This window comes from Fusarium phalaenopsidis (genome assembly GCF_050370095.1).
Source record: "Fusarium phalaenopsidis strain FUZ10S chromosome Unknown contig_32376, whole genome shotgun sequence".
NCBI lineage: Eukaryota > Fungi > Ascomycota > Sordariomycetes > Hypocreales > Nectriaceae > Fusarium > Fusarium phalaenopsidis.
In genome coordinates this window covers 298090-310514 of record NW_028145382.1, presented here as the reverse complement: position 1 = coordinate 310514, position 12425 = coordinate 298090, and the positions used below count along the sequence as shown (strand labels likewise).

Genomic DNA, 12425 nt, shown 5'->3' with positions numbered 1-12425 from the left:
CAGTCAAGTTCCTGACCGCTGGTCCTCATCATGAATTTCCATTCCTCAGGCAAAAGACCATCCTCGCTTACGGCCATACATCACCGCCCAGTCCCCACCAAAGGATCCATTGCTAACTCATTTCATCATTTGTTGTCAACCCTGATCCATCACATACTAAACCATCCACCACTCACGCGACGCGTATGCCCCTGCTCGCTTGACTCGTGTAACTTTTGAAGGGCAACACGGCAACGGGAACTGTAACATCGCGTTGAATGCTCGCCAACCGAGGGTGATTCGTCATATCTCAATACCTAAGGCCTGATTGGGCATCGGGGAGTTCTAATAGCGAGAATCTCCGAAATCCTAATAAATACCTACTTTCGGATCGACCCTGTTGGTCGCATCCTGAACTTGCTTTTTCTACAACATGGACCAAAGTCTGTTCAACTGGGAAACTCTAGTGCGTGTGATAGCTTGATTTTAGCGAGCACTTCTCTTCACTCAAGCAATTCCTATCACCGGCAAGATGAGTGCAACGGCGACAACCGTCAACTTTGACGTGCTCAGACAGCGCTCTGACGTCAGCACAGAGCCCAAGAAACTGTCGGGCCTGAGCCTCTACTCCCGTTTCGCCTTTGCTGGTGCCGTCTGCTGTTCCGTCACCCATGGAGGCCTCACGCCTGTTGATGTGTAAGTCGAAGATCGACTTTTGCATAGTTACTCGAGAAGATGACGTTTAAGAGTTGAGCCATCGGCTTCAAGACAGCAAAGAACCAGACCAGACTGACAACTAACATGACACAGCGTCAAGACCCGCATCCAGCTTGATCCAGCCACCTATAACCGCGGCATGATCGGCGGTTTCCGTCAGGTCATCCAGAATGAAGGTGCTGGTGCTCTCTTGACCGGCATTGGCCCTACCCTGGCCGGCTACTTCCTTCAGGGCGGCTTGAAATTCGGAGGCTATGAGTTCTTCAAGCAACAATCCATCAACACCATCGGCTACGAGAACGCCAGGAACAACCGCATCGCGGTCTATTGTGTCTCTGGCGCAGCCGCTGAATTCTTTGCCGATATTGCCCTCTGCCCTCTAGAGGCCACGCGTATCCGGCTGGTGTCTGAGCCCGGGTTCGCTAACGGCCTTGTGCCGGGCTTTACAAAGATTGCTCGCCAGGAAGGCCTTGCCGCTTTCTACTCTGGCTTTGGTCCCATTCTCTTTAAGCAGTGCGTGCCGTCAACCTTTTCCCTTCGTCCGTGACTCATGGATTTTAGGGTCCCGTATACGATGACCAAGTTTGTCTTTTACGAGAAAGTCTCCGAGTTTGCGTACAGCAATTTCTTCGACAAGGCGAAGACAAGCGACGCCATGCAAACCACCATCAATCTTGGTTCCGGTCTGATTGCCGGTTTCGCCGCCGCCATCGTCTCGCAGCCAGCCGACACCATGCTCTCCAAGATAAACAAGACCAAGGGTCTCCCAGGTGAGAGCAATACTAGCAGGTTGATCAAGATCGGCAGGGAACTGGGCCTGCGTGGCTCCTTCAGTGGAATTGGTGCTCGTCTCTTTATGGTCGGTGCCATGTCGGCCGGCCAGTTTGCCATTTACGGTGAGTGTCCAGCTCTGTTAGGGGGATTACTGTTAATGTTTACTAACATGATTCTTTTAGGCGACCTCAAGAAGGCCATGGGAGCTGTAAGTCACAGCCTATGTATAAATTCAAGACATGTAGCTGACATTTTATTAGACGGGAGGTGTGGAAATTGCGAAATAGACGTGTTGAAATGATAACATGTGAATTTCTGTACTTCAATACCTAGACGTTAGAGAATAGAAACCTTCAGGATGTCTTTGTGATATGTAAACTGCTTCTTATTCATTCAAGGGGTTCCACGGTTATAAAAGCACGTTCCGCGCTCACTACACCGGGAGGGGAGCGAGTAGTCCAGTAGATTTGATACTCCAAGGGTGCGTTGCTTCCACCATGTTGAGAACATAGATTCATTTATCACATCATTGACATCACTGCCCGACCTTAACACAGCTGGTTTGAAGGAACACGATAATTTCACAGATCAAGGGCTTCATTTACCGAGATCAACAACCGGTTCTCTTTGAAGCGTACTCAAACCATGTCCGATACGTGAAGCTGCCAACCCTGAGCGAATGCCTCTGGATCACTCAAGATGTTCTGCCACAGGCTTCTGTCCCTCAGGTTTATGCTTGTCATCCGCGTCCCCTCCAATAACCAACCCAGAATCGAACAAAGCAACATGTGTGTCCCTAAACTTTCTCGCCGACACCCTTTGCGCAAACAGCATATTCAGCTCAGCAAAGGTCCTATCCTTCGTCTCAGGGAGTCGGAAAAACGTCCAGACGAAGCAAAACGCGCAAAGGCCAGCATAAAAGCAGCCAGCTTTGGCCTTCCAGTTCCACGCCGTCGGATTCAGCATGTATGGGATGATGATGTTCATGATTATGTTGATGACATTATATAAGTTCCGGCCGAGGACGACGGTTCGTGTTCGCAAGCGGCTGCAGGGAATCTCTGGCACGAGGGCGTAGCAGACGGGGCCGACGGTCATGTCATAGACGCCTGTGTACAAGACCATCATCACAGCGACAGCCCACGAGGCACCAGAATTGCCTGAAGGGGCAAGACCGAGGAATCCAGTGATAAGCAGGAGCAGGAACTGCATTCCGAGGCCGCTGAGATAGAGAGTTCGACGTCCGAATTGCTTGATGAGGAACCAGGACAGGATGGTTCCGACAGCACCGAGGGAGTACTGGCCCATGGCGATGTTGAAAGATTGCTTCGAGTCGAGGCCGGCCTGCTGGAAAAAGTAGGTCGAGTAGCCCATGAATCCTGAGCCGGATAAATTCTGGATCGCCCAGACCATGCAGGTGATCTCGGTCCTGCGAAGGTCGATACCCCTAAAGCACTCCAAGTAGGTGGCCTTTCCCGTAGTCCTGAGCTCATACTGATATGTGTATTCCATCATAGAGACGGTCGAGTCAACGTCGAAATCCGGGTCAGCCTTTCGGGACGTCAACTTCTCGACGGCCTTCTTTGCATCCTCGATTCTGCCCCTGCGGACCAGCCACCAGGGTGACTCTGGCGCAAGCAGGACACCGATGGCGATGGGGATGGGCCAGATCCACTGGATTGCAAAGGGGATCCTATACGCCCATTCCGAGGATCCGCTCTCGACGAACGCGCGGAGAATGCCCTGGCCGAGGAGGGTTCCGATAACCCAGCAGAGGTTGACATATGTCGTTAGGTACGCTCGGAGCTGAACAGGACACACCTCGGCCGCATAAACGGTCGTCAGAGTCTGGAACACACCCCAGGGGATGCCGCACAGGATCTCGCCCACCAGTAGAACCTCCACAGCGGGGGCAAAGAACAGGATGAAGATGAAGCAGGTGACAAAGAACAGGGACCACAAGACGGTTCTGCGATGCCCGATCCTCTCGGACACGATGCCGTTAATGAACAGGCCGAGGATCTCGCCCACGGCCACGCCGTTTGCTAGCCCCGCCTGCCACTGAGCCGAGAGCTGATACGACCCGTCCGGCTGCTCCTCTCCGTAACGGCGCTGGAAGGGCTCGAATGCGAAGAGGCCCTGCAAAAGGTTGACATCGTAGCCCTCCATAATGATACAGGCTGAAATGATGACGGAAAAGGCCACGGCTTTGGGGTAGAGCTTCAGGCACTGCAGGAGGGGCATCTGGGCTTCTCTCCGGGCTGCCTCCGATGCTCTGAGGCGGTTGCTGAGGGAGTCGCGGTCCTCCATCGCGTCGGGAGCCTCGTTAATGGTCTTTGATTGGTCTTTGGTTTCCATGATGGTTGAGAAAATGAAGTAACTCTTGGGATTGAGGGAGAAATGACAAAGTTGATGTTGCCTTTGCAATAACAGATGGAGGGGATGCTTGACGAGGCTCTATTGTGGAGACTTTCGAAATCTGGGGTAGAGCGACCGACTTTATCCTCCATCATGAGAATACGGGTTAATGTTATATCCGGGGTTACGAGAGGAAAATGCCGAGAGGTTCTCTTCAACAGCGACGGGTGGTCTTCAGGTCGGTCTAGACTCAGCACTAGCGTTCTGCCGCTACCCGCCCGCCTGACTCGCTCTGGTTCTGGCGGGAAGCGGGAAGCGACTATCGGTTGAACACGTCATTTATGGGTGTATCTATCAAGTGGTCATGGCTATGGCACAAGACAGGGTTCAGATATCTTCGTTTCCACATGAGTAAGTTGAGAGATGATGCTCATCTCACCTTGAGCTGCCTACGGAGAACAGGCACTTCGCCAAGATTTACCTTTCAAAATTTGTCCTATTCACTGTGTTGCCTTTGTAGTAGAGCAATTGAGTCTGAGGCCAGAGGCTGCCGCTCTTGGAGCTTAGCAATTGAGATGTACTGTTAAGCACAGTAGACCACTATGATAAAGGCAAAAATGAAAGATACCTTTCAACAGGTACCGAGGCAATTAGGTCATTTATGCTGCTCAACAGGTACGGATTCGTTGCCTCCATAACCATTTCTTCTCTCCCACAAGACCTCCTGTGTCGGCGGACACTAAAGTCGCTTGCTTCGACTTGGAAATTATCATGGTAACTCATTTGGAATAATATGGCGGTTACTACATCAGATCGAGTTCCTCGCGGGAATACATACATCAGGACAACCAGCAACAAATGTACCCAAGGTATTGCGGTGTCTATCTATGTAAGGTGCAATAGTACAAAGCACTAATAGATCCATTTTAGCCATGTTAGATTTATGCATCTATTTATTATCAATTGGGGTTCGCTTTCCAAATCTCAGGTTTAGAACGCAAGACGTAAAGGTGAGCGCGGATCCACCACCGATTTATAAAACTCGACAGTAGACGCCGCCCGCTCTGCGATACCTTCAGGCGTGAAGCCGAATTTCTTCAGAAATTTGTCAGTATAGACTCCATATGGTCATGCTGCATAGACCTACCTCAAAGACCTCGTTAGCCGAGCCAGATGCCCCGAACCGATCGAGCCCAAACTGCTGATGCGTATATCTGCTCCATCCCATCGTACTCAGCGCCTCTACAGACAACGCGGGGATCCCGTCTGGTATGACGGAAAGTCTGTAGTCCTTCGTCTGTGAATCAAACACCTCGAAGCACGGCATTGAAACAATCCGGGCTCTGATCCCGTAGTTGTCTCGCAAGTACGCAGCTGCCTCAACGCACAGAGATACCTCCGAGCCAGATGACACGATCGTGATATCAGCCCCGTCTACCTCCTTGAGGGCGTAGCCACCCCTGCAAGCCTTCTCAATTGAAGACCCTTCAAGGTGAGGGAGATTCTGGCGGCAGAGAGCTAGGATGCTAGGAATAAACCTCGACTCAAGAGCGATCCGATATGCGGCACTTGTTTCGTTTCCATCGGCAGGGCGCCAGACCATCAGGTTAGGCAAGGCACGAAAATGACTCAGCGTTTCGATAGGCTGATGCGTTGGTCCGTCTTCTCCCACGCCGATTGAGTCGTGGGTGGCGATCCAGATAGTCCGGAAGCGAGATAAGGCGGAGAGGCGCACGGCGCCAGCGGCGTATGAGACAAAGTTGAGAAAGGTCCCTACGTAGGGGATCACAGTCCCGTAGGCTGCGAGGCCGTTCATGATGGCTCCCATGGCATGCTCGCGGACACCGTAGCGGACGTAGCGGCCCGAGTAATCGCCTAACTTGCTGGCCTGGAAGTCGACGGCGCCATTCCAACGAGTCAAGTTTGAAGGAGTTAGGTCGGCAGATCCGCCAAACAGCTCCGGGATGACTGATTCGAGCTTGCCAAGGATAAGTTCTGAGATCTTGCGAGTCGCCATGGCAGGGTCAGATGGGCAAAATGTTGGCAAATGCTTCTCCCAGTCCTTGGGAAGGTCTCCGGCCAACCGCCGTGAGAGGTTCGCATGCTGGGCAGGGTATTCGGTAGCATACCTCGCCAATAATGCGTGCCAGTTCGACTCGAGCTTCGCACCTCTCTCAGACTGCCTTTTGCAGAGGTCATAGACCTCTTGAGGGACGACAAACGTCTCGTTGGGATCAAATCCAAACTTGAGCTTGACCTGTCTGATATCCTCCTCCTTGAGCGGATTTCCGTGCACTCCATGAGTACCCTGTGATAGGGATCCATAGCCAATGGTAGTTCTCACTTTGATCAACGAAGGTTTATCCTTGACCTGTCGCGCAGCCTTTAAGGCAGCAGCTATGGCTTCAAGGTCTCCATCGCCATCATCAACGGTAAGCACGTGCCAACCGTAGGACTCATAACGTTTGACTACATCTTCAGTGAAGGTGCAGTCTATATCGCCGTCGATCGAAATGTGATTGTCATCGTACACGCAGATGAGGTTGCCGAGTTGAAGATGGCCCGCCAGAGAAGAAGCCTCGCTTGCAACACCCTCCATTAGACACCCATCGCCGAGGAAACAGTAGGTGAAATTGTCAATCAGAGTGTATCCGGGCTTGTTGAACACGGCGGCGGTATGCGCTTGGGCTATGGCCAGGCCGACGGCATTAGCAACGCCCTGGCCGAGAGGTCCGGTTGTTACTTCGACTCCTGGGGTTTGCTTCGCTTCGGGATGTCCTGGGGTTTTACTGCCGAGTTTCTGTCCAAAATACTGGTTAGCATAGAGCTCTGGGCGACATTGGCCAAAGCCAGAAGATATACTGACTCGAAAATTCTTTAGGTCATCCATTGAGACGTCATAGCCATACAGATGGAGAAGGGCGTACTGCAGCATACAGCCATGCCCGTTTCTAAACCCACGTGTTAGCCCTGACCCGTGGGATTTATGGAAGTAGTCCCTCCCCCAGGCATCGGCCGGTTCTTCTTTCTCAGCGCCATGGCCTCCCTCATGGGCAACACCAAGCAGAAATACGTAGCCTGCAAGGACATTGGCAAGGCGAATGCTCTCGCTCTCTTGAACCCGGAGAAGTTCAAAGAGAAGGTTGTGACGATTGCTGGCCAGGTCGCTGATGTAGATGAGCTTCAGAGTGCCTTGGAGAAGGGCGAGGGCAAGAAGGGGTGGGGGAGGGTCTGGTTGCCTCGGTGGGTGATTATTCGACTGACGCCGCATCATTACCGGCAAATGTTTGATGTGAGTTTTAAACGTGTCAAAGAGACTGTATTTGAATGCTAACTTTGGATAGTGGTTGTACTATGACAACTGCCAACCGGGAAGTGTGGAGGAGACTCGGGAGTTGATTCCTGACTTGTTGTCGATTGAGGACTGGGCAAGGGAGCAGAAAAACCAGCAAACTAAGAGCGAATAAGTAAATTTCACAAGTTACATAATCAATAGTATGGATTCTATATCCGAATTCTCCTTTAGATCGTTCATCCTCACGTTGTTGGCCAGGAGCCGGTGAATGGCCTGATTCTTCATGCCTAGGGACGGGAATGCTATGGTCTGAAGACCTAGGAAAAACCCTCGATTGGATCTTTCAGGCCTAAGAGTAAGAATATAATATATCTTGGAGTCGAGTACCCCTGACTTGCACAATACCTTATAAACGGGCAGCTGGCTAATTTAATAGATAAGAGCACACTTTTGTCTTCACAAGCCAGGGTATAAGAAGCAGCATTATGTTATAGAATTTGTTTCCGAGCTTGTAGAATACCCTAGACCCTCGGCATTCTTCCTGAGATCAAGCGATTAAGCGATCCTTAGCTCCCCTCGTGTAGTACGCACGGCCTTTAAGAGCGTCGAGGGATCTGATGGTCCTTCTGGGTTCGACCACTCAAAATGACCTATGCGCTCCCAGAACTCATTCTTCCTGTAGACTACCAAGATAAAAAGCCTCGGGGGTTCAGCGCTGGCTCTGAATATATTTCTTAGAACCAGTGGTACTCCGAGAAGCTGGGCTTGTCGTGGTTCATCAGAGACCCAGCTTGGTCTTGTGCACAAGGGATAAAAGTGGCCAGGTACATCACCAGTCACCCCGAGACCAGCCTTTGCATCTGATCCAAGGCTCTTCATTGATGCTGGACCATCGCCACCAACCTTGCCATGAATATCCTCGACTTGCAACGGGAACGAACAGCAGTCAAGAATTAGTGTCCGGAGATGGTCCTTGCCGCCGTCTGGTCCCAGTGTAGGCTCCAATTGTGACCATTCCGTCCTGGTCCCATCAGGTGATTCAAACGAAATGGTGATGTCGGTGTCGCTGGCAATACAGAATATGGCGTTTTTGGTATAACTTGAGCTAACAATCCCTTTCCATCCAGCCCATGACCATGAAGGGAAGCCATCGCGACGATAACCTGGCATCTCGAGCGTCCAACAAATGCCAGATAGGAATTTGTCAGAGGGATATGGCCATTCCTCTTCATCACGATAATCCATATTTGTCGTTATCGGAATACCCCAGACGTTTCGAATCGGCTTGGCTTCCCTAACGAACTTGGTAAAAACCCCTTGGAAGGCGTTGAGGATGTCGGCTTCATGACCGAGTTTTCGGCGGCTATACTCGTGGATCCTATCTCCTATCTCATTGGTGAGTTCGATTCGCTTCCGGGGAAATATGTAGTCCTCCGGAGACCAATCCAGCAGGCCAAAGGGCGCATTAGATGCTTCATGGAAGCCGCATAGCCCGCATTGGAAAAAGACTTGCTTATCCGTGAATACAAGACGTCGAACCGAGAGAACACCTTCCTGGTATGTCCAACCGCGAGTTGACCATGCCGACGATAAGATTTCGTGTCGGAGCGAGCCTGAGCCTAATGCCAAGGCAAGTATCCGGCTTCCTATCCTGGCGTGTGGTTGGCGCAGTCGTCGAGGCCGACTGACCCCCGGAAGACCGTAGCTTGGATCGGAGCCTGCGGCGGCAACTATGGTCACTTCAGCTGATCCATAGATATCCGCCATGTGCCGAATCTGGCGATGCTTGTCCTCTTCGTTGTCCTGGTGGATACAATATCTGTCAACCCATAGGTAGCGCAATCCAAGACTTTGAGTGACAACAATAGTGTCTCTGATAGTGAGCGGGAGGTCTTTGAGAGGCTCATCGTGAGCGAGTTGGCGATATGGCAGGTCCGCGGGTTGTCCCCAGACGTAACTGAGGGCCAAGAATGGGGGACGTAGACTACCAAGACTCGCAGCCTCGACAACAAGGCAAGTCTCACAGTCGATGAAACGGAGTGGTCATCCCGGGTCAAGTTTTGAGGGTTGACAGCCAGAGCAGAGTGAGTGCTCATCTTTGCAGAAATCGAGCCAATCTCGAATCACGGAATAGTCAATGGATTCTGGGTCGGGAGACCTTGGGCCAGGGGGTCCTTCTCTCCACGATGATGGAGTATTGACGAGCTCTGAAATGTACCCCCTCCTATGAAAGAACGCTCCTGTGTGGCCGATATCGCGCTTGGGCAGAATACTGAGCATTCTGACATCCGGCCAACCTACAGCGGGGCCGACCAGAAAGATTGTTGTGTTTTTCCAGGAAACGGAACACAACAGCCCATCACCCCAATCGTCGCCGCAGTATTGGGCAAATAGGTGACACAATGCACAATCACTCAGTGGCAGACGCTCTAGGCTCATGAGTGGGACAATCTCGTCGCTGGGGGAATATTCATGAGATAAAATAGCGTCGAAGTCGATAGATCTGCAACGATCGCAAAGGGAGTCAGGATGCTGTTGTGGGGGGAGAGTAGGTTCTTATGTCAGTGCCTGAGCGTTCATGGTGCTGGTAGTCTGGTTGCCAAAGGTGGGAAGATTGTAGCTCGATATAGGTAGGATCTGGTCCGAACTGAGGAAAGATAGGATTCAATGGAGTCAACTAGGGGGATGTTGGCTTTCCTAGTACTAACTAAAAACAATGGTGCCGGATGTCAGTCCGGGTTGGGCACCAACCATGTGTCACGTGTCATCCGAAAGCATGCCTGGTACTGACGCATCGGGCTTTGGCGCAGCATTGCCATTATTATTGGTTTTACAATTCCCTTCCTCATCGTCAACAGTAGTGCTGCACACTTGGAGTCCGAGAACTGCATCCGATACTCTGCTCTGATTATACTCGCGGCTACCTAATCCGCCCCTTCCTGACCTTCGTTGTCTCTCTATTCTTGCTACGTCCGACAGAAGATGTCACTGTAATCCCAACCCCAAACCCGCTCAAGCCACGACTGGAATAAGGAGAAAACTACAGTAGCATCGTCAGATTCTTAAGGATAGATGGGGTAGTTATTAAGTTCATAAATAAAGACTAAAAACTAGTAAAAAGATACAGAAGCTAGCTTACTAGGGGGCTGGGTCTATATTAGAAATTATATACTAGATAAGTTACCAGGGTGATATAACGCTATCAAGCATAAACAATAGTTGCAATAACAACATGATAACACATAGGTACGTGATCATAACGCAATAGAGGTCTCTTTAGGCACATTAGCTCTTTCTGCGAAAATCGCAAATTCTAGGCACTAGTAAATCCCCAACTAGATGAGATCACGTGACTCAATACTTGACTAGAGGCGGCAACGGCATATCTCCCGGGCCTCATCCTGTTGTTGTGCCGATCCCAGTCGGACACTCGGGGTAGGTACCGGGAAACGGGGGACGCCGACGTGGGAACTCCAATTGAAGCACAAAGCCTTACTGCGGGGTAGTTTCCTATTCTCGATTAAGACCGGGACAAGTAACGACTTAGCTCCGTTTAAAGACTGGAATATATCTCTTCTCAGGAGGAATCTACAACTTCAATTTCAAGAATAAAGTACAAGCTGCTATTAACCCAAGGGACATTCATCATCCACATTCTTCATCATGTTTCTTCCAGATACATACCTTAGGCGAGCCACAGTTAGCCTGCTCGTTGCACTTGCAACTACCATCATTCCTATCAACGCCGTTCAACCAAGTCAGAGTAACCTCCAACTTTTCCCGTTGCCCAAAGAAGTCACCAAATCGGATCTTTTCCAGGTCAAAGTTCGATCATTGGCTAAATCCGCTCAAAAAGAGTGGCATTCACTTGATCTTATAAGCGCCAAGGTGAACGAAGTGAACCAGACGACTGGACAGACTGTATCTTATGACACGTCTGTAGGCCTTTTTGACTTTAATGGCCCCATCGAACTCTCTATTCAACCATCCGAGAAGGCGTATCCGTCTATCGAGACGGTCAGAGTTCGCCCACTTTCATACCACCTCAAGGCGGATGTTCGCGATCGCGCTATCAAGTTGGCTCTCAACAATCCGGCCAACTTGGTAGTCGAGGTCAACGGCGATGTTTTCAGGGTTCTGCATCTGTTTTCAGATGAGATCCAAAAAGACACCATTAGCCGAGGCGAGGCCAAAAAAGACCCTTCTATTCTCTACTATGGCGCCGGATATCACGAACTAAAGGACCAAGTCAATATCACTTCGGGCCAGACAGTCTATCTCGCTCCTGGGTCTTTCGTCAAGGGGGGCTTCAACTTTCAGAATGCATCGGACGCAGCTATCCTTGGGCGCGGGGTTCTTTACAAGAGCCCTTATGATGCAATTACTATCAACTATTCGAAGGATATTCGTGTCCAAGGTGTGACGGTTATCAACCCTGGCCATTATTCTGTCATGATGGGCTCTAGTGTTGGCGTCACTGTCTCCGGCCTCAGGTCAATAAGTGCGGTGCAATGGGGGGATGGCATTGATGTATTCTGTTGTCAGAATGTGGTGCTTGAAAAGCTCTTTATGCGCAACTCCGACGATTGCGTAGCCATGTATCAACACCGCTGGGACTACTATGGCGACTCCAAAAACCTTACTCTTCGGGATTCAGCTCTTTGGGCTGACCTAGCTCATCCAATCCATCTTGGCCTACATGGAAACACTGTTACTCCTGAAATCATGGAGGATGTCACCATCTCGAACATCGACATCCTCGATCACCGGGAGCCGCAGGTTGATTATCAAGGATGCTTGGCAATCAACGTCGCAGACGAGAATCTTCTCAAGAACATCGCTTTTCAAGACATTCGCGTTGAGGATTTTCGGCTTGGCTCCCTTCTCAGCTTCAAAGTGCTCTACAACTCAAAATACAGCTCAGGGCCTGGACGAGGTCTTCACAATGTCACTGTCAAGAATTTGTCGTACAATGGGAAAGGCGGTAATCTCCCTGCGATAGCTGGATATGATAAAGATCGCAGGGTCGAGTTTGTTGACTTTCAAGGATTGGAAATCAATGGCAAGCATGTATGGGACGGTATGCGAAAGCCTGGGTGGTATTCCACATCTGATTTTGTCCCGCTCTATGTAGGCAGCCATGTAGTTAACCTAACCTACTCCGCATGAGAATGATTATCAGGAAATGAGACATATTTAGCCATCATGTTTTGAAACTACTATGCACCGATAAACACCTTGACAGATAGGTAACACCGGTATCCATTAGCAAACATCAGATCTTCCGTTTAGCCCAGACACT

General features: G+C 50.5%; 4 protein-coding genes across 4 annotated transcripts; 2 read left to right on the top strand and 2 right to left on the bottom strand.

Annotated features, from left to right (window-relative positions):
* Positions 1 to 511: 511 nt before the first annotated feature.
* LRP88_14714 (uncharacterized protein) lies at positions 512 to 1757 on the top strand (the record flags this gene model as incomplete). The annotated part of the gene is made up of 5 exons (XM_083251049.1): positions 512 to 675; positions 790 to 1206; positions 1258 to 1592; positions 1653 to 1678; positions 1731 to 1757. 5 exons carry the CDS (start codon positions 512 to 514, stop codon positions 1755 to 1757), a joined length of 969 nt encoding a protein of 322 aa, XP_083093084.1.
* Positions 1758 to 2160: 403 nt separating this feature from the next.
* Positions 2161 to 3828, bottom strand: LRP88_14713 (uncharacterized protein; the record flags this gene model as incomplete). Its single annotated transcript, XM_083251048.1, has 1 exon — positions 2161 to 3828. One exon carries the CDS (start codon positions 3826 to 3828, stop codon positions 2161 to 2163), a length of 1668 nt encoding a protein of 555 aa, XP_083093083.1.
* Positions 3829 to 4818: 990 nt separating this feature from the next.
* LRP88_14712 (transketolase family protein) lies at positions 4819 to 7102 on the bottom strand (the record flags this gene model as incomplete). Its single annotated transcript, XM_083251047.1, has 2 exons — positions 4819 to 4923; positions 4976 to 7102. The coding sequence occupies 2 exons, from the start codon at positions 7100 to 7102 to the stop codon at positions 4819 to 4821; spliced, it is 2232 nt and encodes a 743-aa protein (XP_083093082.1).
* A 3684-nt stretch (positions 7103 to 10786) lies between these two features.
* Positions 10787 to 12292, top strand: LRP88_14711 (pectin lyase fold/virulence factor; the record flags this gene model as incomplete). The annotated part of the gene is made up of 1 exon (XM_083251046.1): positions 10787 to 12292. One exon carries the CDS (start codon positions 10787 to 10789, stop codon positions 12290 to 12292), a length of 1506 nt encoding a protein of 501 aa, XP_083093081.1.
* Positions 12293 to 12425: the final 133 nt, after the last annotated feature.